This window comes from Chaetodon auriga, chromosome 17 (assembly GCF_051107435.1).
Source record: "Chaetodon auriga isolate fChaAug3 chromosome 17, fChaAug3.hap1, whole genome shotgun sequence".
NCBI classification, from domain to species: domain Eukaryota; kingdom Metazoa; phylum Chordata; class Actinopteri; order Chaetodontiformes; family Chaetodontidae; genus Chaetodon; species Chaetodon auriga.
The window spans coordinates 10,508,710-10,532,485 of record NC_135090.1 but is presented as its reverse complement, the minus strand read 5'-3'; the positions used below and the strand labels follow the sequence as shown (position 1 = coordinate 10,532,485).

The 23,776-nt window shown below is 41.2% G+C and overlaps 3 protein-coding genes across 5 annotated transcripts; 2 read left to right on the top strand and 1 right to left on the bottom strand.

Moving 5' to 3' along the window:
* Window positions 1-1,717: 1,717 nt before the first annotated feature.
* Window positions 1,718-4,669, bottom strand: fam221a (family with sequence similarity 221 member A). The gene is made up of 6 exons (XM_076755267.1): window positions 4,541-4,669; window positions 4,131-4,304; window positions 3,832-4,022; window positions 3,551-3,624; window positions 3,254-3,386; window positions 1,718-2,073 (listed from the first exon to the last, which is right to left on the bottom strand). Exons 1-6 carry the CDS (start codon window positions 4,603-4,605, stop codon window positions 1,982-1,984), a joined length of 729 nt encoding a protein of 242 aa, XP_076611382.1. The 5' UTR covers window positions 4,606-4,669; the 3' UTR covers window positions 1,718-1,981.
* A 463-nt stretch (window positions 4,670-5,132) lies between these two features.
* Window positions 5,133-10,571, top strand: ccdc126 (coiled-coil domain containing 126). Of its 2 annotated transcripts, none has more exons than XM_076754194.1 (3): window positions 5,133-5,469; window positions 7,683-8,401; window positions 8,571-10,571. In XM_076754194.1, exons 2-3 carry the CDS (start codon window positions 8,164-8,166, stop codon window positions 8,819-8,821), a joined length of 489 nt encoding a protein of 162 aa, XP_076610309.1. In that variant the 5' UTR covers window positions 5,133-5,469; window positions 7,683-8,163; the 3' UTR covers window positions 8,822-10,571. The 2 variants fall into 2 exon arrangements, with proteins under 2 accessions (XP_076610309.1, XP_076610311.1); XM_076754196.1 differs by lacking the exon at window positions 5,133-5,469 and having other exon boundaries at window positions 7,681-7,796; window positions 8,160-8,401; window positions 8,571-10,397.
* Window positions 10,572-11,097: 526 nt separating this feature from the next.
* tra2a (transformer 2 alpha homolog) lies at window positions 11,098-17,842 on the top strand. Of its 2 annotated transcripts, XM_076754192.1 has the most exons (9): window positions 11,098-11,254; window positions 12,767-12,900; window positions 13,115-13,280; window positions 14,002-14,055; window positions 15,581-15,769; window positions 16,302-16,417; window positions 16,701-16,817; window positions 16,902-16,972; window positions 17,175-17,842. In XM_076754192.1, exons 1-9 carry the CDS (start codon window positions 11,219-11,221, stop codon window positions 17,183-17,185), a joined length of 894 nt encoding a protein of 297 aa, XP_076610307.1. In that variant the 5' UTR covers window positions 11,098-11,218; the 3' UTR covers window positions 17,186-17,842. The 2 variants fall into 2 exon arrangements, with proteins under 2 accessions (XP_076610307.1, XP_076610308.1); XM_076754193.1 differs by lacking the exon at window positions 14,002-14,055.
* The last annotated feature ends 5,934 nt before the right edge of the window (window positions 17,843-23,776 follow it).

The following is a 23,776-nucleotide window of genomic DNA, read 5'->3' as shown; positions in this document are numbered from 1 at the left end:
CACAGGGTATTTGTTTCAGCTTTCACATCCCAGGTATTTACAGTACATGTATACAGTGTACTGCACTGTCAGTGAAGTCGCTAACAAGTGTTCCTGTCTGTTCTTTGCCTTTTGGCAATTCTATTTCAAGCAGTATTTTCCCTTGGAGTCGTGTCTGGCTGACAGTTACCTGTCAGTCTGTTGTGTCTCTGTGCCCCTGAGTTTTTGTTACCTCTGCCTCAGTCTATGGGGAAATTAGGTGAGTGTGTTCTTCGTCTCCACACACTGCCTTAAGTGTCTGCTTACCGCAACTGTCACTGGGGTAATTAAGTGGTTCCTTGCGCAGTAATTGCCAATTTAATCTTCTGTGCTCGTGTCCTGATTTGTAGTGGTAGATCTGTCAGTCAAGCTGGGCGTGGTTTCCATGGGGATAAGGGAAGCGTAGTAGTCATTCACTTCAACCAACGGCCAAAGAAAATTACCTGAAGCGTCCTAAACAGGGGTTGCTATGGAGAGGCAATTATCCTAATCTGTGATTGTGCCACACTAATGTGTCAGGCCTTTACTATTAAATTAATTGGGTTTTTCTCTGTTAAAAAAATGTCCAGGAGTAAGCAGCGGAAACAAATCAAATGTTTTTTTTATTAAGGATGCTTGATTCTAGCAGTCAACATGACTCTTCTGAGTGGTAAAGGGGAAACATGAGCGTTAAGTGTGTGTACATACTTTATCTTGTGGCAACATGATACTGTCGTCATCGTAGACACACACTGAATCTGAAGTGCCAGCTCTCAGATGGCATCCCTTCCACTCGCTTCCTCATCAGCACTCGGTTACAGAGACCCAGGTGCATCCATGCAATCCCTCAGGCATAGCCCCACTTCCTTTCCCTCAAGACCACCTGTTCAGCTCACTAACACACACACATACACGCACACACACATACACACACACAGTTCCCTCAGATAATGCTTACATTATGACACAGGTGACTTGAGATGCACTGACCAGCACCAGTGTGGATGCTGTTCCAGTTTGACTTGCCATCCTCGCAGTCAGTGTGAGTGGGAGTGAATCCTCATTTTGATCCCCATTAAATTTATTTCTCGGCGAAAGATGCTGGAAAGTGGGCCGTCGGTGGAGAAAACAAACCCTGCTTCAATCTCCATTCACTGCGTGGATTAAATCAGCTCTCATCACCGCTGATCTGCCGTGAGGAATGGGATTAATCAATCGGAGACAGTACATCTATCTGCAAATTAAAAACGGCGCTCGTCACTGAGCACGTAGCTCCACGGCTCCGGTGTTATTTTGGTGACATGTTGAGTGGGCGGCTTTCTCTCAATAAGGGAACATCAATCACACAAACCTCAGATGTGTGAAGTGACCAGTTTACGGAACGTGTATCGAGAGGGAAACACGAGGCATTGCTAGAAAACAGAAAGAAATAAAAGTAGTGTTGGTTGGTTCGGGCATTAAATATGACTGTGAGGAATTTCATATTAGAAATGACTAGGTGCTCTGAGATACACGTGGGTTAATGCATGGTATTTTTGCAGCTCAAAATGTGGCCAGAAACAACACAGAAAATGAACAGATAAGATTTCTTAACCATGTTTTATTTCCAAATGTGATGAATCCACCATCATTTGATCTTAGGTCTGGGTGATCTGCTCAGGTTTTGTCTTTAAAGTGAACAGAAAACTGTCAAATGTAGAAATCTGGATCAGCATAACAACTCTACAAAAGGCTCCCCACACTCAAACCTCTCACTGGATCAATGTAATGTCAGTTAATTGTTCAGTGGACGTGGGATTTAATCGCTACTGTGATTGATGATAGATCATATTAAAGTGTCACAACACTAACAAAGACGGATAGTTTGGCTGTGAAACAATCGAAAGGTTTTTGGCTTTGGACAAGAGTAACGGTCTCAGAGCAGAAGATATTCGGGATTTATTTGATGAATATGAGTCGTCCAATATTTAATGGACAGTCTCTCTTACAGTGGATAAGAGCTGGATGCTTTAGTCGGCGCTTCTTTGAGCCTTGATGCCGAGCACCTCTGCTGAGAGCCATCTTCTCTGTCTTGATCTGAAAAAGATGCAGCAGAGATTATGTAAATCAAATGTGACAGGTGCAGCGGTGGATGTCGTGAACTCACAGGTACAGAACTTATTTCAAGTCTGTGTAGGGTGAATTAACTCTACCAGGAGCTGAAACACACGTGGTGTTTGCTTATATTTTATAAAATGCATTCATCTGCCATCACAATCGTTATCATAAATAAAGAAGAAGACAAAGATTCTTTATTCCAAATTAAGAATAAAACCATACATTAAGTGATAAGTTGAAAAAAGTTATGATGGCTACATACCATCTGATGTTGTACCTAACAGTAGCATGTGATATTTGAGCGTGAGATTTCAAACTCTTAACGACAGCACCACAGTGTGTGCAAAGTAAACATGAAAGTGTGGAGTAATCAGTCAACAGCTTATTAAAACATACATAATTAAGTACTCATAAATGAATTAAAAAATCACATTACTGTTGCGCATTCAATCTTTAATTAAATTTCCATGGTTTTCAGGGGAAGTGAAAATGACTTCTCGAGAACTGCACAAGCCGTGATTGGTCTGATATCATTTGCAAATTTAACTTGGCATGCTGAACATTTCTTCCCTTTGTGCATCTCAGTGTTACCAAACATTTCCATTCCACTGCAACATTACAACTCAATGACTTCATGAAGCGATGATGTAAATCAGTAAAGAACCTATGTTCAATCACTGTCATCATCCCACATAATGAATATATGTCTTAAAAGAAGTTTATCTCAATTCATGTTTCGTCCACCACAGCTCTGACACAAACTCAGTCTGGGTGAGAGATAGATGAAATCTAAGAGGTGCATATGCTGTTTTTACTATAAACTCTTCACCTCAACAGATCCTTTTCCTGCAGACATGCTGATTCAATGCAGATGTTGTGCTGCTCTTTGCTGCCCTCACCTGTCTCTTAAAGGAACTTTCTTCACCTTTAGTGCAGTGCTTCCAAAAAGGCTGGATCACCAAAACCCTTCCTCCATGAATCAAAGAATGCTGAAAAGCAGCATGTAGTCATACTTGCTGGGAGCTGATGTGTGACTCTACAAATGCATGGAATGTTCCAGACTCACCTCTCACATACACAAATGTAAAAATGGATCCTTCTGCTGCAGCTTTCCATTGCAGACATAGATTTAATTGTCACATGCATATCTGGTGCTCACCTGAGCCACTTAGTTCCAAAGCGAGGTAACCATCCAACAAGGAGCTGAACCCTGTCAGCCCTCCCATGGCGGCATAAGGGACATCCCTGCCTGTGGGCTGACCGCGTGCCTCCCTCTCTGTTTTTGTCTCAACCTGCCATGAAAACAACTGAGTTTCAGCTCAAATTATGTGAAGCATGCAACTTTATGTCTGAGGATGTGTGTAGTAATATTGTAAACCGACAGTATGTCGAGCAGTCGTCTGATTAATTTAATTTTTTTACAGTAGGGACCTGTTTGATGTTTGGCTCTACTCACTAGAGTCTGGTGGGCAGCGCTGGGCTGGCCACACCCACAGGTGTAGGGACTCTGGAAGCCAGAACAGGTGCTGCCTGAAAAATGAGATATCAGGAAAGAGGTGAAAATCATTTTGAACATTTACTGTATGTATCGCCATTTTTAACTCAGCTGCAGTTTATTTTAAATCAGGCCTCTACCTAATTGTAATTCCCAGATAAAATAAAGGTTGAATGAATGAATATGATTCCATCTGGCTAAGATGCCAGAGTTCATTTGGGCTAGAACGATTTGAGACTCACACTTTCTGCACAAGTGGCCAGCAGCTTCACTGTGATCCTGTGGTAAGTGTTTACACCTGCAGCGAACAGGGTTTGGCCCGACCTGGGGAACATACTGGTAGGCAGGACAATGACATCCTCTGACCTGGCATGGTAGGGCGAGGGGTCGCTCAGAGGGAACCACTTCAAAGTCGGTCTTATGTTGCTTGTACCTGAATAAAAGTTCATTACTCCTAAATGTGTTGATTTATGTGCATCTATTCATGTGGTGGAGTGCTGCAGGACAGGATGATTTCATGCATCATTTAGTCATGTACTACCTATGTGTACAGAAGCACTGGGTCTCAGGGCCAATGAGTTTGCAGTCGATCCCTCCTGGGACCCCAAAGCTCACATACAGCCTGTTTTTCAGTCGCTGAGGGAGCACCTTCCTCTTGTACTCCTCGTATTGCTCTGGGGTGAACAGCTTTCCTCCATCATCATCACCGACAATCCTTGAAAAGACACACCACCAATACAAGCCAGATGTTGTCATCATAAATTTCTATACAACACAATGACGGCCTGCCTGTAACAAAAGGGTTATAGTGTTAGTGCATGACTTGTTTTGTACTTTCGCCATTACATCCTCTGTAACAGTTAGTTATAATTAACTTAGCTTTAGTTGTCTCATGCTGATGGCTTGTTCCCAGGTGAGCTACGGTCAGGAGATAAAATCAGACAGACAAACCTTCTGTACTCCCAGTAGTCATCCACTGCTTCTAGAGCTGATTTATCTAGACATATTGTCTCCATTGTCAAAAATCCCAAATTGATAGCTGTGTGCTTTTTGTCTTGCACACCACAACAGCTATACTGTTTACCACCAGCTTTTAGGTTGCCAGGGCAATGGTTGTTGCCGAGATGTCCCTCTAACGGTCACAAAGTGAACTGCAAACACGCACACGCACGCACGCGCACACACACACACACACACACACAGAGAGAGAGAGAGAGAGAGAGAGAGAGAGAGAGAGAGAGAGAGAGAGAGAGGAGAACAACATCAGAATAGTGAGCGTATCCAAACTAACAGCTAGCAGCTAACTCATGTAGCTTAGCTAACACCCTGAACACTGTTTCCGCAAGCTTCGTGGCTAATGTTTCTTTAGTGTTATATAAACTGCTTTTATTGTTTTAATGAAGACCCTGTAACCTAACTGTTACATGCACGTAATATTACTACCCCTCCTCCCATTTTTCTCTCTCGTGTAAAAGTGTGAGCGAAGGAGCAGTATGAATACATTTCCCATAATGCCGTGGCAATGACGCACGCACTTGACGTTCAGGGGAACCATGACAGTCAGCACAATTGCATGCCAGAAATTGTAGCTACCGACTTCGGCTTTTCGAGACTCTGGGGCGAGAAGCCGAAATGACGCCCAGAGTGCGCACACACCTCTACAAGAAGCTTGGCTGCTAACTTTTGTAGTACAGACAGCGGCCAGCTCGAGACACTTCTCCCAGCGACAACAACGACAGCCCGGGGTAGCCAAACAACAAGCATCATTCAGTGTCAGCCAGAGGTAGCAGCTGGAGCTCTTCTGCGCCGTGTCCCTGCCTTTCCGGACACCGTTAACGCTTGTTTCAACCTCAGGGTAGCTTCAGAGACAACACACTGAGGTAAATTATCTGTTTGTCATGGAATTTACTACATGGACAGGTGATATTTTGCGTTATTGTTTACCGTCAAGTTTTAGCATTGTCGAACTAACATGTCGGGCAAACGAGAGATGTTGTTGGAGTTGGAAACAGCTACAACTGAGCCTGAGTGGCCGCCAACGATTATTTTAAAAATCATTTTTAGGTGCAAAAGTCTCTAAACTAAGTATCTGAAATTAGTGCAGCTTTCATTTGTCATCCGTGGTCGATGAAGTGGTGGTCTGTTTACTTTTCACGGACATCTCTAACTTGACATTGTGTAATCAGAATCTGAAGTTCAGCGGGTCAACAAGCTGTGATTTGTGCAGGGACTCTGTGTTTATGGTTATGTTGTTGGACTATCATATCATGCACAACACCAACTGCAAGTCTTTATATATCATATACATCTTCCAGCCTAACATTTTTGACGTTTCCGTTACTAGTTTATGCTCCGGAGGCCAGTGGGTGAGCCTAGAAGCTGTCCAATCCCATGAGCCAGTTGTGGTGGTCAATGTATAACCTCTAGATTAGGTATTTTGACTACAATGTGCCTTATCACTGTCAATCATCCCCTTAGGTACGCTATATTTAAACAGCCCCCTAATCAACTGGAACATTCATTGTCTGAAGCCATAGTCTAAATGGTGCCACAGAACAATGATCAGGCTTGCTGAATAGCCTGACATGACAGTATCCAAATACCAAAGCCTCTTGTGGCTGTCATCAAGTGTCAACGCTTTGATTAAGTAAGATGGATATGATCTGTTGACTGACATATGGAAGGCACAGAATACAAGCCTAGAGGTTTATTGGTTTCTGCCCTGGGGATGGAATAGCTGACCCTTATCTGTAAACAGGCACCTTCCACATAACGTTTTGCCTCCAGCCTGAAATATTAGCTTTGCTTGATTGTGCATAAGATCCCTGTGTGTGTGTGTGTGTGTGTGTGTGTGTGTGTGTGTGTGTGTGTGTGCGTGTGTGTGTGCTTGTCTGTTTTTTTTGTTTGTTTGTTTATTTTCTTTTAAATGTACAGCACTTTGGCTAACATCTAAAATTAAAGATAGCTAAAACACAATTTGACACAGGCTTCCAGGATTTTCCACATTTCAAGTTCATAACATGACGATTACAACATTTTTCAGCTGCTTTTTGAGACCGGAAGCTAAAAGTTGCAATACCTACAGCGGGTAGCAGAGCTTTACTAATGGTTTCAACTGTTACTTTCATGATGCGTCTACATTTTTCACCTCTAGTTGCCTGCTGATAAATAGTAGCACCCAGGTCATATGAAGGACATGTTTGTGTGTGTGTGTTAGTGTGTGTGTAGGGGGGGTAGAGAATGAGAAACATTGCTAAACAGATTCTGTTACCTTTCTTTTCATAATTTATTCCCTCAGTCACTGCCCCCTCTCTGACCTCAATAGAGAGTGACACTCCCACACCCAAGAGAGGGCGCAGAGAATGAACTCGGTGACAAAATTGTGAAAAGTGAGAAACGAGAAACGAAGTCTAATTTCCTGTGCATGTGCATGGTGCACTCACTGGCTATTTGTCAGTCAAAATAAGCTTTTGTGGTGGAGGGATTAGAGAATGAATGCCCTCTCTGCTTCCGTCCATTTCTGTTCATCCCTATCTGGACCTGCAAAGTGGGTCCCATGAAATCTAAACTGGTAATCAGGTTTCTGGGCTAAGAGGGCTGAAAAAAAAACATTTGTTGATGAGTGGGCTATGATACATGCACCCTGACCCAAAGTCTGGCTTAAATAATAGCTAAAAAGTCTGAAGCCACTTTGATGTAGCCACCAGTTCTTTGCCAGTAATGATGAGGTGGATTTTGTTCTTCATCCAACACATGCAGTGGTGTTTGTGCATCTGTTGCAAAATGTCTGCATTCATCCACCCAAAAATCCACACTTTGTTATGTCATTATGAGTAAAAACCACAAATTTCAACAGGGCTAAGAGCTCAATATGAATTAACACAGGACAGCTACAGGAATAACTTTTGAAGTGGTCTTTGGTATACCGTAAACCTCTTTTCCCCAATTTCAGACATTGCAGCACTGCACAATGAAAATGGAAGCATCACAAAAGAGTCTCTAAGAGCTGACAATAGTGAATGTTTTTTTTTTGTTCCTCTCTTTTTGTTAATTTTATCTTTTTTGTCCATCTCTGTATATTTCTCCAACACAGTCAACAATGTCTCTGGATCCCCTGCCTGAACGCCTAGTCTGCATTGGTACCTATTTGGAGTTAGACATCTTACAACCAAAGCACCTCCCCAACAACCCCTGACTACCGGTGTCTGTGAGCATCTGATTTTTTCTGGTTCCATTTCCTGGCCTCTGCTGTTGCTCAATTCTATCACCTCCTTTTAGGAGGGGCAGGATGCTTTAGTGGTTAGAGAAACTTACTAAGCTGTATGGATATCAGGCAAGCACGCGTCCTGCTAGAGTTAACTTTGGGACAGTGAGGCACTGAATCCACTTCATGTATGCTTTGTAGTGGACTTTTACCTCTGACTCCTCTGTGGATACCGACAGCAGATAAGAGAATTTCCCTGCAGTAATCTACAAACCATCACTCTATATAATTACTGGTCAGCATTCAGAAAGGGACCTTCAGCCTCAGACCGAGCCTCTTGAGCTCTCTCCCCTTCGCCACCCACAGTACCATGCTGGGTGCACTCCTGCGGAGGAACATGTCCCAGAAGCTGAGTGTGCTGCTGCTGGTATTCGGCCTGGCTTGGGGACTTATGTTGCTGCGCTACACTGTGCAGCAGCCTCGCCATCAGAGCAGTGCCGAACTGCGTGAGCAGATCCTAGAGCTCAGCCGGCGATACGTCAAGGTGCTGACAGAGGAGAACCAGAATGCACCAGGTGGGCCGCAGGGAACCTCCATGGCTGGTTATGGTAAGCAGTTAAGAAATCAAGAATGCTATGCAATACATGGGGTTACCACTCTCTTTCCTGCACATAAATAAATATATAAAAATATTTGATCCCTCCTGCATTCTGTGTTTTGTAGTTATGAAAAAGCATTCTCAATTGTTTTCCTTCCTCCTCTTCCCTTTGCACACAGCTGATCTGAAGAGGACTATAGCTGTGTTACTGGATGACATTCTGTCACGGCTGGTCAAACTAGAGGGCAAAATTGAGTTGGTGGTGAATGCCTCCTCCACTAACACCTCCCACACAGCAGGGGGAGTGCTTGCCTCTGCTGCGGCTGCCCTACCGAAATCCTCAAAGCAGGAGACACCTGGCAGCCACCCAGGGACGTCTCGCCTTCATCCACATATCCCTAATAGGCCTCAGCCACATCAAGGAGCATAGTCAATACATAGATGTATTGATTTTCTTTTTTTAGCACATCACACTTTTCAAGCATTTTTCACTGATGTAGCAACATCAAGTGTAAAGCAATAGTGAGACTTATGGACATCCAGAAACTTCAAATTTGGGATGCTTCTTGTAAATGTTCAGCCTACTCAGAGGGAAGAAGGAGGACTTCTTTATGATCTGTCCTATCATATGCTGATATTTATTTATTTTTTACCAAGGCTATCCAGCACATTTTTTATATTTGCATTGTTGATTTCATTTGGCTTAAATTTTAGCATTTTTATAATGCCATATTTGAACCTTGTGACTGTTAAAGCTAATGCAGAGAGGTATAAACACATGGAACTGAACCTGATTCTCACAAGCTCCTATCAGAAAAATTGCAGAAAATGCTCCCGTACCAACCATATAAACTATTTTACAATACTGCTTCAACATATCAAGATGCTGAATTAAACAGTAGTAGTTGATAGTTAGGACAGCTTGTATAGCTGTGTAGCCGATAACTACATTTCATCATTTTTGGCTGGTTCAGTTGTTAAATACTATACCGAAAAAGATTCTTATTAGGGCACACGTATAGTTTTGAGGATCATTGAATTGTACAGTTCACCTGTAAGAGATAATCCAAAGAATGTTATTTGCACTCCATCTGAAGGGAGTATAAATGTGTATTCATACTTGCTGCAAGGCAGTTTTATTTTTATGCAGAATATGATGGGATGATGCCTGTTTGCCACTGTAAACATGAGTGTGTGTGTGTGCTTTGTCTTGGTTGAAATCCAATGGGTCCCTTGCCCTCTGTTGAGAAATGTTTTTATTTGGGTGTGGAGCACATTGAATGTACTGTGTAGTCAGTCTTTAGCCCTGTATTGCTGTTAAGATGACTTGCATACTACTTACACATGTTCAGGGTTCATGTTGCACTGTGACTCTAGAGATTTTCTAAAAATACTGGGCTCATCCAACTTTGACTGGAAGGATATTTTAGGGGGGTGGATGTAAGGCTCTGAAATAATCATTCTTCCAGTGCTGGTCCTGAGTGTGGTTTCTATAATACTGAGAAACACCCTGTCCTGCGCAGAGAAAGAAGATTTTGAATTTGCTCATCGTTATGCTCATGAACATGAAGACTGCAGCGAAAAAGATGGGAAATACTGGGATTATGAGGCAAAGTCAATGTGGGTGGCACACTAAAATATGAGGCCAAAAATTGCTTTGTGGTGTTGCTCAGACATCACATACTTAACTGTACATGAAGGCCGCTAGATTGAAAAATCGAACTGAGGTTTGACTGTGTTAACTTTGAGTGATGCCATAAATGTTCTTCACTTCATAATGCTTAAGTAGAAAAGATAGTGAGCCAGTCAGCTGCTGTGAGATAGCTTTACTAATATATTGACCTCATGGAAAAATTACTCTCACCCCACTTAAATCAATTTTTTTATCAGATGCTCAGCCCAGTCCCCACACATTAAATGTGATCTTAAAAACATGCCAGTCAGGAGATCTTAGTTTTGACATTATGTGCCTCACAAGACAATAAAACCAAGTTTTGTTTGCTTCTAATTTTCTGACAGATTTTTGTATTCATAACTGAATGTATAAAGATGAGTTTTCAGTTCATTCAGGCACTACTGACCCCTGCAAAACCCTGAGGAAGGTTTCTACTCAATGTTATAGCTAAGTCATGTCTTCCTGCCGACAGAGGTGTACTAAAGTGCAACTTTGAGGTACTTTTACTTGAGTGTTTCCATTGTATGCTGTTTTTTCCTCCTCCTCCAGTACATTCACATGACGGCTGATAAGAGCTTTTACATACATGGAAATTGTCAGCTAATGAAATGTGATCCATTCTTGAAGACTAAGCTGCCGAATAGTGAAGAGTGGTTAAAATTAGCTCCATCTCAACCAACTTCAACATTTAAATGCTGCTTAGAGAATAATGTGCCATTTATATTATTTCAATAACATGCAGTACATAATAACTAAAACACTTGACTAGAGGCATTCTGTATCATGGGTGCAGTAATTTTACTTTTGAAGATTTTGATTGCATTTTTACTTGTAACGAAGTGAGTTTTATTCTGTGGCATTGCTACTTTTATTGGAAGTGTCTCAGTTCTCCTCCTGCCTCCGAAGATGGGGCACATTATTTAAAGAAAAACTTAACAGTCAGTGTTAAGAGACGTTCAAGTGCTTCAAGCTTTTGCATGAAGGGGGCGTGGAGGACAAGGCGGGACATGACGTCAGATTCCGCAGCACATAAACATACCACCCACCTTACACGCCATCTTCTAGCTAGTAGCTGGCCACAGTAAGACACTGTGAAACCTCATTGCAGTGTATTTCTGTCAAAATACTCGGTTGTTTTAGCTATACTGAACTATGAGTGACATTGAGGATGGAAATTACGAAGGACGGGTAAGTAGTTACATCGAACGATCGCAAATATCTCCCTTTCTTTCTTTTCCTTCTGCGTGGCTGCCGATAGAGAACGCTGTAGGCAAATTCAGCACTAACGCTAATGCGAGCTAATGTAGCAGCTACATTTGAGCTAACGTCAAGTTCAGAGCTTATCGTTAGCTTTACTTGCTTTGTTGGCTAAAGTTACGTGACATGTGTCACAAAGAGGCAGAGGAGTGTTTTGGCTTTGCCTCAAGCCAACAGTGTCCACCGAAGTATTTCGTACATGAGCGTTTCCCGCTCTGTTAGCAAGTCAACGACTCTTAAACAGTCGCTGTCTTTATGATCACCCAGGTTAACGTTAAACCCTAATACTTGCCGATTGTTTTCAATTTGACTTGTCGCTTGAGTGTATAGCTCCTGACTCATTCGCTTATGGAATTAGTTACGGGCTATCTACGACGTAATGTTATGTATATCGTCTTTTTTGTGCGGATTTGCTGCAGCCATTGTTAATTTGGGCAACCTTTTTGTTTACCTGATGTAGAATTTGATTCAATTAATGGTAACTTAAGTCCTAAGCATCTCTTCCTTCCCTGCTTTCACCCTCTTATTTAGCTAAGTGAAGCATTGCTACATCTTAATATCTAAGCTCTTTATATGTTACCATGTAGCTTAAATTGTTGTACATTTTTACCATTTACATAATTTCTGAAATATTAAAACTTAATGTAGCAACAATGTAATTGTACTGCATTCAGTGTTTCCTTTCATTTCATTTAAGATATTCTCCTCTTTCCTCAAACCAATGATTTTTAATTTTATTGAATGTTCTTTTTTCATTAAGGTTATTGATCGTGAAGGATTTGAAGAGTTTTATCCAAGAATGATGAAGAAAAATTTCAAGATAAAAGAAGGCTAATGAAAACATGTACAGAGCAGAACATACTAGTGGAGAGGGAGGAAATGTGACGGAAGAATGGTGTGAGATAGAAGCGCTTGCAGTAAAATGGCTAAAATGAAACTGGTTTCAGTTTGGGTGAAGAGAGAAAAACTGACCTGGAATCAGAAAATGAGAAAACTGAAAAAAGAAGAACGAAGAAGGATAGAAATCCTGAGAGAAGGGAGTAGCGTGTAAAGAATCTGGAAGAATGAATGTGTCCCTAGGTTAAGTAAATGTACTGTTTGTGTCTCAAATGTCTTTTTTTACCATGCTCCCTTTATGTAACATGAAATGCATGTTTTATTTTTTTTCCCCTAATGACCGGGTGCACATGGAAATAAACCTGTCATGTACATTTGATTTGTTAATGATAAGCAACATTGTAGACCACATATTTATTAATTGAAAGTATAAGATTACTAACCTTTTCCTCCACAGTATATAAGCTGTGCATTTTAGACATGTGTACTGTATGTGTTCAGCATACTCTACCACATCCCACTACTCTGTGCTTGATTGTTTTTCTGCATAAAGAAATAAATGTCTTCGTCCATGAGAAATTTGTTAACATGCTGCTGTGGCAATAGGGGTCACGCTCCCCATCTAAATCGGATCGTGGGAGTCCAGCTCGGGTCAAGTCGGAGAGCAGGTCCGGCTCCCCGAGCCCATCCCGGGCCTCCAAACGCTCTGAGTCCAGATCCCACTCTCGATCAAAATCTAGGTATGTTGTTGCCATTTTATTATAGCCTTTGTGATGTTGTGATCACATCATATTAAAAACAAATACATGCTCATCAGAGGCTGAAATATCTCCCTCAGCTCCCAAATGCGGTGATGTTTCCTTCTCTTTCTCTTGTCCGTCGCTGGTTGTCATCTATACTTTTCTCATCTCTTTTGTACCAGTAAACTCAGTGCATCTTCTGCATCCTTTTCAGGTCTCGTTCTAGGCGGCACTCACACCGCCGCTATAGCCGTTCACGCTCTCGTTCCTATTCCCATCGGAGGAAGTCCCGCTCTCGTTCCTACAGCCCTGAGTACCGCCGTAGGAGAAGCCAGAGCACATCCCCTATGTCGAACCGGCACCGACACACTGGCAGCAGGGTGAGTGTGATGAGATCTGAAGATAGAGCAAAGTACAATAGGCTGTAGCAGCTCAACAAAGTGACACTTTGTGTATGCCACGCACATTTATAAGGTGTTAGTACAGACATGTTGAACAGATTATTCAGAGTTTTGGGGAGATTGTCTTATTGCAGATCTTTGTAATTAGTGAGGACAATGTGTAAACTGTAACACCTGTTACTTAACAGATTGAGTACAAAATCAAGTCAAAGGCAGGCTCAGTATGTTTTGGGAGGAGAAGTCTGTAAGTTAAAAATAGATAAATAAAAAATGCTGGATTTTACATATAAGAAGACTTGGATTTGGAAACTTGGACTTACAACTGCTACATGGTTTCGCAATCATCAGGCTCATCTCCTCAAAACTGTTGTGTCCATGTTAAATCTCATTATTTCTGCATTCTGTCTTTTTATTTAGAAAAAATCACAGTGGCTATAGCAAGAAAAAATGATTTGAATGTGATAAACACAGTGCATATACAATGTTTTGATATGGATTTGAATTGGATCATTAAAAACATCATTCCAAGCATATGATTCCTGTAAGAGTTTAATGTTAAGGGCTGCTGAATTTCTCCTTTGTTTGTAAGGTAGTGTCATTTTTCACACAATTGTTTTTAATACTGTGGGAAACCACTTTGAAATGACATTTAATAACCCCTTTTTTATTAACCTTGCCCTCCTTTTCATTATATCAACAGAGCCATGACTTGACAAAAGAAGCATACAGTCATGGTGGTGATGCAGATGTTAGGGTATGTGGACGTTCTAACATATTTTGGGCAAAAGCAATGTAATCTTGTGTGTGGTGATCAAAAGAGCTGCTCCCAGTATAATATGAAATAAGCAAAATGTAATTGCATTTGAGTATAACGTCAATAAAGGTCATTCATTCATTCATTCAGACTGGATGAGGGATAAAAGGGTAAATGTCACATGGTGGAGATCAACTAGAACATGACATATTCAGATAATGGGGCTGATTTGCAGCCAGTGGCATATTACACTGATTTTGATGCAATGTGCATTGGATCACCCATAGAATAAAATTTTGTTACACTGGTCGCACAATGTGCATTAGCCTGCTTATCAATACTTAAAAAAGCATGTTATCATTATTTAAATTGCTATATGTTCATTTTCTTATATAAATACATATATGTGGATGATTTTGTGTGTGTGTGTGTGCGCGCGTGCAGTTTTCATGCATTTTAGTAAATACAGTAAATATGTAAACTTCTTAGGTGCATTCTAAAACTTAGACTGATACTTATGCAAGGAAGCCTTTAATGATTTATTCAAACTGCTGTGGGAAAATGCACGCTCAGACGTGTCTGGGGAAAAAAAAAAACCAACAATGTTTATACAAGGAATCATTGCCGTGTAGACATAAATCAGGGCAGGTAGCAATAAATAAAACGGTTTGTTTTTTTTTTTGCAGCACTGCGGTCCACCGTGTGTGTAATCTCAGTAGTGTTTATAGTGCACTGCTGCTGCGCAAGGTCTATGTGATCATGCAAAGCAGGACTTAAGTCAGATTTTCAAAGCAAGCAAATGGGCGTTGGACGATGTATAAAAGTCCCCGGGGCACTTTTTTTGAAAGCTGTTGAAGGGGTTATTAAAGCTGTCATCGTTTATCCGCTGAGCATTTACTGTTGAAGTGGTACAACTGGAGATGCTTGTAGGGCATGGTTTTGGTATCTCATTGTATAAAATGTGTGTAGTTTCTTACCTTTTTAGCATTAACTCCATAACTGCCTCAGATGTGAGCTGCACACAAAGGGTGGCATGCACCTGCATTGGTCTCTATAGCAAATTTTTCAGTTCATGACAGTTATGTGGGGGGTGAATTTATATGTAACTCATTTAAATTATATTGAGGCTGAACGTCATTCATAATTATAGACGTAGCCCCTGGATCTGACAGCTAGGCTTCATTCAGCTTTTTTTTTTTTTCCCCTTTTTTGGGATACTGACATAAAATATGACAGGCATTCAAAGCTTTGTTTGAGAACTTCAATAGAAGCTTTGAATGTAAAAAAAAAATTACATTTGGTACAGCCCTAGAAGCAACCAATATATAAATAAGGAGGTTATTAAAAGTAGTAAATGGATTCAGTATATTTTTTGGTGCATTATTCTTCCCTATGCTTGAGTGTTGCATGTAAAATGCCGCCATGTGCATGAAGGCACATGTTTTGCATACTAAATCCAGTAAATGGATCTTGTATGCAAAGCATTAGATGGAGCAACTCTGACCCTTATTGTTGACCCTTCCAGGCGAACCCTGATCCCAGCACATGTCTGGGGGTGTTTGGCTTGAGCCTGTACACCACAGAGCGTGACCTGAGGGAGGTGTTTTCACGCTATGGTCCTCTGGCAGGGGTCAATGTGGTGTACGACCAGCGCACGGGTCGCTCTCGTGGCTTTGCCTTCGTTTACTTCGAGAGACTTGAGGATTCCAAAGAGGTATGGGAAGAGTTTGTGGTTTTATTTATCAGTCAGATAGCCAGTGATCTTCTGCTTAGGTTTCGATGACGTATTTGGGTTCTGTCTTTTGATATAGTGTAAAATATATGACAAGTGGCATGGCGGTAGGTGTTCAGAACCGGGAGTAAAGCTTATTGTCATGAAGGAGCCTTTGCATTGATTTTTGCCCTTGGGCACCATATTTTAAACCATAACTCTGGCTCCATGCATGGTCATTAGCGGCTCCATATGGTTTGGCACTTTGTTTTCATAGTAGTACATGGTGGTTCAGAGGTCTTTCCCTTCAGATAATGCCACTCTCACTTTTTTTTTTATTTCAGTGTGATTACATGAGTACACCACTAGGTGTCTGCCTTGCCGCAAAGTCCCTTATCCTGCAGCCATGCATTCCATAGCAAGGGGTTTACAGTGTGTAATGTAGGTGGGCTGTGTGAATTAAATCAGTTTGACCAAAAAGCTTTCATTAGTCTGATAACATCTTTTGTTTTCTCCTGCTTCTTGTGCTCCCCAGGCAATGGAGCGAGCCAATGGCATGGAGCTGGACGGGAGGCGCATCAGAGTGGATTATTCCATTACCAAACGTCCCCATACCCCCACACCAGGAATTTACATGGGCCGACCAACTCAGTAAGATCAACACACATGTCAAATCTAGCATAGCAATTTCCCTAACTTATTGTGTGGCATCGGATATTCATCACATGGTTGAAATCCCTAAAAGCAACAAATGTGCATCTGAGCCATCAGGAGTGGAAAAACACTCAAATTGAGACGTTGCAATATTGCGTTTTTGTATCTAATTGTGAAATCAGTTTGTGATTTGTATCAGTTTATTTTGGTGTTGATGTGGTGCTGTGGTTTTCAAGAGATAAGACGGCTGGGAGTCACGGCCTTGTTCTCATTTCAACAGCAATGGTGGTGGGGGTGGCGGTGGCAGTGGTAGCAGCAGGAGGGGGAGAGACTCATACTATGACCGCGGCGGCTATGACCGCTATGACAGATATGATGAGTATGACTATAGATATAGGTGAGTAATAATTTGTGAGTCTAAAGTCCGTGTGGCACTGTTACGTGGGAGAAAATGTATTAAGTTTTCTTTGTCTCTTTGCAGTCGCAGGCGCTCTCCATCACCCTACTACAGTCGATACAGGTCTCGCTCACGGTCTCGCTCCTACAGCCCACGTAAGTGTGAAAAGAAATGCATACAATAGAAAGCTTGACTAACTGCATCTATTGTATCATCTTCAGACGTGAAATCAGACCGCTGCGAGTATGCATATTCAGACAGATTTCTGCACCTCGATCACGAGTGAAAGCGGATTGATTTGTCTTACTGATGTACTTACAACTGGACTAATGCTGATGTCCTGTCTTCTTTTTGCAGGGCGATACTAAGTTGCTCCTTCCAACATTCAGCCTCCCTCCAATAATTGATGGTGTGTGATTCATCAAGGTGTTCCTGAGGGGAACATTTTGAATTAGCATGTCCATATCAACAGAACTCTTAAGTTTTGAGATCGTTCTAGTTTACATGCAATAGATGTCTTAATTTTTTAGGCACTTTGACGCGTCCGTGTTGAGTGTGAGCAAAGAACTGGGCGACTAATGCTTACTGTCACTTCATTCTTGGACTTGCATCCTTCCCTCCTAATTTTCTGCAGCAACGGTACCTGTTTTCTGTCAAGTGATGGTTAACGAGGGTTGTTGCACTGATCACTGTCAACATGGTTCTTGTCATGAAGGGGAAAGAAAAGTAGGTTGTCGTAAATGATGGTGACACTTAATTTTACAGCCTGTATTAAGTGAGTAAATGTAAGTGTGCACTCAAAAGATTCATCCAGTGTTAGATAGTACTAACTGAGCTTACTGGTAAGTAGCAGGTAAATTGGGCTGTAAAAAGAAGTGTTTCCAGCAGTCAGTGGTTGGTTCTCTGCTTACATTCAGTCACGTTTGTTTTTTTTTTTGTCGAGTTTCTCCAGAGAGTTGTATTAACATGTATTACTTTTTTTATTGTTGTTTCTTTGTATGGAAATATAAATATGAGAACTCCAACATTTGTAATGTGTTTTTCTGACTTAATGTGCATGAAATTGAAGTTGAGCTTTAGTTGTATAGGTGGGAGTTAATACTTTAAGTTGAGTGGGTGAGGTGGGAAAACAAGCTGGGAGTGTTTCACAGAACAAGACCAGCGCCAAGACGTGCATGATAAGTTTATGTTCACACAAATTTAAAGTAGTTGATCTGGAGCCACTCTCTGGAACCACAATAGAGTCTCCAAAAAGTCGAGTTTACTCTCATTCAGGCTACACCAATGAAAGCAATGCAAAGTTGGACTTTTAGCAAGGTTTTATTGGGTGGGTTTCATGACATAACATACAAAGTTCACATGTGAGAAAACAGACTATGAGATGAGTATTCTGTCACTTGTTCAGAGGTATTTCTATACATATTTACTATAACAAAAGGGCTTGTTTTGCTCAAAATTCATTACCAAGTAATGTCTTCACTATATGTATCTGAATGACATCACAAGGGCGCTTCCTTATTGAAACTAACCAAATGTACGGTTTGCATTATGAAAACACAAAAGTCTACAGAGACAAGGTCACAGTTTCCTGCTTTAAACAAAACTTTGAATTGCATCAACACAACATGATCAGTTTTTGCTCCTAATAAGACCCAGGTTTAGATATTTGACACAGCCAGGGCAAACGAGATCTGGAAATTGATTGGCTATTCACAAGAGTAAACCTGAAGGAATGGAGGGCTCTTTATTTCTAGCCCTTGGCCCTAATAATAAGGCCCTTCTTTCGAATGGGGTTAACTGCCACTGCTGACTTGTCATGGGGCCTCTCCGAGTTAGGCGTTCATTCAGAGATAAATCCCAAAGTTCCAACGTAGCCTCTGGCTGGAAGGATACAAGGGTCAAAGTATGAGGTCTTTATCAATAAAGATTTAACAATCAAAGCTACTGTCAGATGGCTTTCTTACACATTTTGTGCTCATTTTCATTTTAGAAAAGTCAAACTCAATTTCTGGTATCCCCTCAAACATTTTCCTTGTGTTATGTTTGTCTAATAAAACAAGTTAACTGAACAACTAGTTACTTTGCAGCAGTTTCACATTGTGGAGAAGAGCTACAAACTGGAGAAAATGCAGATAATTTCCTTGATTTTATGGCGACATGAGGTTGTGTCGCGATCCATGAATTTCTTTTCCTTTACTGATATTGCACAGTGACACAGGTGTCATGGCGGGGGGACATCTACCAACAGGTTGACCAGTAGGGGACAGAATGAGCAGATGGGATTCCATACAGCAGCCGTCTCACCTATAGAACTTGGGCTCAAATATTCAGAGAGACAGACACTCTGTTATTTCCTGGTTCAGACAAAGGACGTTATTATTAAGAGTAATTGAAATGATTTGCTTAGAGGGAGCAGTCCACACCTAGTTCACAAAAAAAGGAAAAAGAGAGAAATCATTGCTGCACTCAGGGGCCACACACAGCGCATTGTGATTCTATAGAAAATACACCACCTCCATCTTTTCTCTGTTTTCCATCATTTCACCATGTAGCTTGAGTTTTTAGAGCACATAGCTTCAACCTCATTTGAGCGGCAGAAGAAAGCTGGGAATCACACTCACACACGTTCTGATCAAAGTCTAACAGGCAGCATGTTCATGTTTCCTATATGGTTTGAAGGGAGGATGGCCGGTGGGGGGTGAAGGCTTAAATTCCCCTCCTCTGGAGCTGTTCACATCTGAGCAGTAAACATGAGGCTCCACTTGGAACAACAAACACTAACAACTGTTTGCTGTTACATCTGCACAAGCCGATTATCTTACTTATCAGAGTTCTTGATGATACAGTTGTCACCTGACTCTTTCTGTCATTTTAATTTGGCCTTTTTTTCCCCCTTTTTTTTAAGTTCCTCATCTTCGTCAGTGGAAAATGTTTTCTGAAAATGACATTTTTGGAGGTTTGATGTATTTTTCTGTTTATATTTAAAAGACATTTGCCAAAATTCAACTACCAAACATTTCTTTACTGAGCCAGAAATGTGTTTTTATTGTTTATTTTTAATTTTTTTTAAACTATAGGCTAGTTTGTATCATGATAAAAAAAAAAAATCATCATTAATTTAAAAACTGTTTGAAGTTTGCGATTAATGTTTGCTTTTATGCATATTTCAGATTTTCACAGATGGCGGAAAACTGAATTTACCCAACAATAACAATTGAAAAAGTCTGAAAAACCTTGTTATATCCACATCAAATAAAGTGGATTTCTTTACTGAAATTAATGACCAAAATCATTAAGTTGATGGATGATTACCTCCAACACTTTTACCTCAAGTCAATATTTATATGCAGTAAATAACAGCTATATTTTAAACAAGAATTTCCACCTGAGAGAATACACAGTGTCCTCTATTCCACACTCAACAAATCATGCACTTTATTTAGCAATAAGCATAATCTAATGTAAAATTTCAAGTGTGAACACCTAAAGCACAGCAAACCATGAGCCTCTCTTCTTTTCCAAAACAGGATATTGAAGGAATTGATTGCTTTTGAGTTGATTCAAGAGAGATTTTCTCAACACCAGATCACAGTGCAGCTAATCAATCAAGGTGCTCAAAGCAGTAAACAACAGCAGGCAGAGCTGAAGTCTCCCTATAAGACACACACAGCTACATGCTAAAGCATGGCCATACAGCAGAGCTGCAATGTGTGACAAAGTCTGCAAATATTCATGCGCCTGTGCCTGCAAACACCCACTTCCATCAGACTTTTTTGTGCTGCATGAACGTGTGTTCATCTGATCACACACTCAACAATAAAAAATGCACTCATCTAAAGATGACCAAAAAAATACAACAATCAACAGATGTTTGTTCCAAAAACTACATTTTTGTAGAAATAATGAGAATGGAGACAAATAAGAATTGCAGGATTTTTCCTGTCCCGCACCGTGCAGTGTGTGAAATAGTGTGTGTAGAATTTTATCTAATTCCTCTCAATTAAAGAAATATTTCATTTGAGAGGCAGCAGAGCTGTTGCCACAACAAAACAACAGTGACGGTGCGTCGTTTGGCTGCTGTGAACAGCTTTTTTTTTTTTTTTTTAGATGTTTTCAACAAAACAAGAGAGCAGTTATTTCTCTAAAAAATTCCCTCACATTTTAAGAATCTTTTCTGTGGCTGCTGGTCCACTTTAAGGTAACTTTTCCATTAAAAAAATCCCCAAATTTGACTTTTGCTTGGAGGGGGGAGAAAAAAAAGTGAAAGTAACGAGAAAGCGTGGGAACAAAACACGTTTCTTCTGCAGTGTGATTATTTTAAAAACAACCAAGATATGAGCTTGAATATATTTGCCATTTTAATACTTTACCAGCCAGCATTAACTCGTTATTTACTGCTAAAAAACCCCCAGAAATGTTCCTTGGCATGATGTGTTCTGAAGGGGCACAAACCGCCATTTTCTAATGAGATGAAGGGTGTCACCCCACAGGAGAATCTGTGGAGAAAGCTGGTTTTTCCTGTTTTTTGGATCCTGCACGAAACCTCTTAATGCCAAGAGGATACATATGCGTGGACACCCCCCTCCAAAAACAAAAAAGACACTTGCATGATCCTCGACAGGGACATTGTTTCCATCACTTCATGTTACTGTAAGGCTCCAGATTCTCCTCAACATGGCGTTCACCAGTGTTCCCTGACTCTGTCCGCAGCGGTCAGCCAGTGGATTTAATGCTTACAACTCAAGTGCAAAGAAAACATTGTAAAAGATCCGAATCGCCTGACAATAAATAAAAAAATGAAGCAATCTCACCGGAAAACAGAATCCCTTGATTCAGTGTAGCCTAAAGGGGTTTGTGAAAAGAGCCTTGCGCTGGGCGACGTAGACTATCTACATCTTGGAGTGAGGCCAGCAGCTCAAAGTTGGGCTATAAGCTGCGTTTTACTTAAACAATCTACCTCTCCTCTTCTCCTTCTCTCTAGAAATATCCCAGACTATGTTTAACCAGATCGATTTTCTAAGTTCTTTTTCCTGCACTGGCATTAACCGCAGCAGTCTTCCCACATAGGATGCAGCCTGGTCTGAAACTTTATGTCAGTTTGCCCCTATGGAATTTGTCCATAGCCGAGGAGTCCTGCAAACTGGGGGCGGGGAGACTTTCTGTACATTCCTCAGCGATACATTCACTACTCCTCCTGCGGAGCCGGCAGCCACACACGCAGACAGGCTGCGGCCATGCATCACTTCATTTCCAGCGACCAAAAGGCAGGCGACGCTCACATGACTGCCGGCTCTATATGTTCATTACGCACATGTGCCATCTTTAAGGCGCATTCACACCGAGCGCCTGCGTGCGCCTTTCGTTATTCCCCCCGCAGTGGAAATCATTAAAGCCGAATAAAGTAGGTTATAAAAAATTGTATGAGCCTAACTAGGCCAACGGAAAGCGCCCAGGTTTAATAAATCCCTTATATTGGTCCATACAGAAAGAATATATGGACCTAACCACTGAGTGAGGAGTTACTAAGAAACTTTTCGGGAGTTGAAAGTTGAAACAAATTATAAGACGATTAAAAGTGAGTAGGAAGCGCCATAAAGGCGAATTTTAGGCGCTCTCTTTTATTCTCTTTTCATTTCACCCATTTAAATGAGTGGCCCGTGCATGTAAACACAGCCTAAACTTCCTGAAAAGTCGAGAACAGCCATAAAAAGTGCCGCGGATTTGGCCACCGGCTCGTGTTTCGTTACATCTTTATGGCTTGTGACAAAGCCCAGCAGAGGAAACATGGGGAGAAATGCATAATTGGCGCGCTGATTCATATAGAATAGTGGAGCCGAGGAGCCAATGAATGAGCGCGTTGAGGCCGAGCCAGCAGCAGTAGTACGGAGCGGGTCCTCGGCCCCCTGATTGGACAGCTCTCCCGACCAATCAGAGCGCTGTGTGTGTTTGTTCAGCAGCAGAGGAGTAAACCCACTGAGACAGCCATGGCCCCAGTCTGAGCCTGTGGCTGAAGGGCCCACTAAACCAACACTGCCTTTGTAACCTGCTTTACATGAGCATGCACACCTAGGCCTATTCATTAGCAAACACTGCAGGGACACAGTACTATCATTTCAGCTCAAAGCATGGCTCTTTGCACGGGCAATTGCAGGGCTACAGCAGAGGTTACACCCACCTTAACTTTTCCAACACTTTGTATTCCCCCTGCTGAAATACAGTTCAACCAACTTTTTCAAAATCCATCTGTTTAAAGGCTAAATAACAAATACTATATGCAGGTTGCAATAAAAAAAAAAACATGCACTTACAGGGAAAATGAAATTGAGGGTATTGCTGTTATGTAACTTTTTAATAGTTTACGTTGTTACACTCGGCTGCAGCTCATACTTAGTTTAAAATTTGCCACTCAACTCATATAAGACAACTCATATAACATAATTACAGGAATTAAAAGATGCCCTTAAGTATGCCCACACATGATTCAGAAAAAAAAGGTCTGACATGATCCAGTAGACCTCATATCTCAAATTATACTGTGCACATGTGTGTTGAGCACATGTAAACACTTGTGTTGTCTGAGCCCTCAGTCTGAAGATGCTGCTTGTTGAATATATTATAGATATATAAGATACTCTACACTCTATTCAGTTTATTAGGTACACACATCTAAAACTAGTGCAGTCTGCTGCAACAGTACTACAATGAATTCTTCCTTTTGGGACTTCATAATGTTCTGCTTTTTGCTTTTCAGAGAGATTCAACTTTAAGGTCATCACTCAGTATAACACATTACGGTTCAACAGCGGGACAAAGTGCAGCCTCCAAAATGTCCACAATGTTGAATCAGCACCTCGCTAAAGTCGTGTTAACAGAACCAGAGCATGATGACCTTCATGACGGTAGAATGCATTGCAGGATTTATTGTATTGGACTGCATAAGCTTTAGCCATGTTTACCTA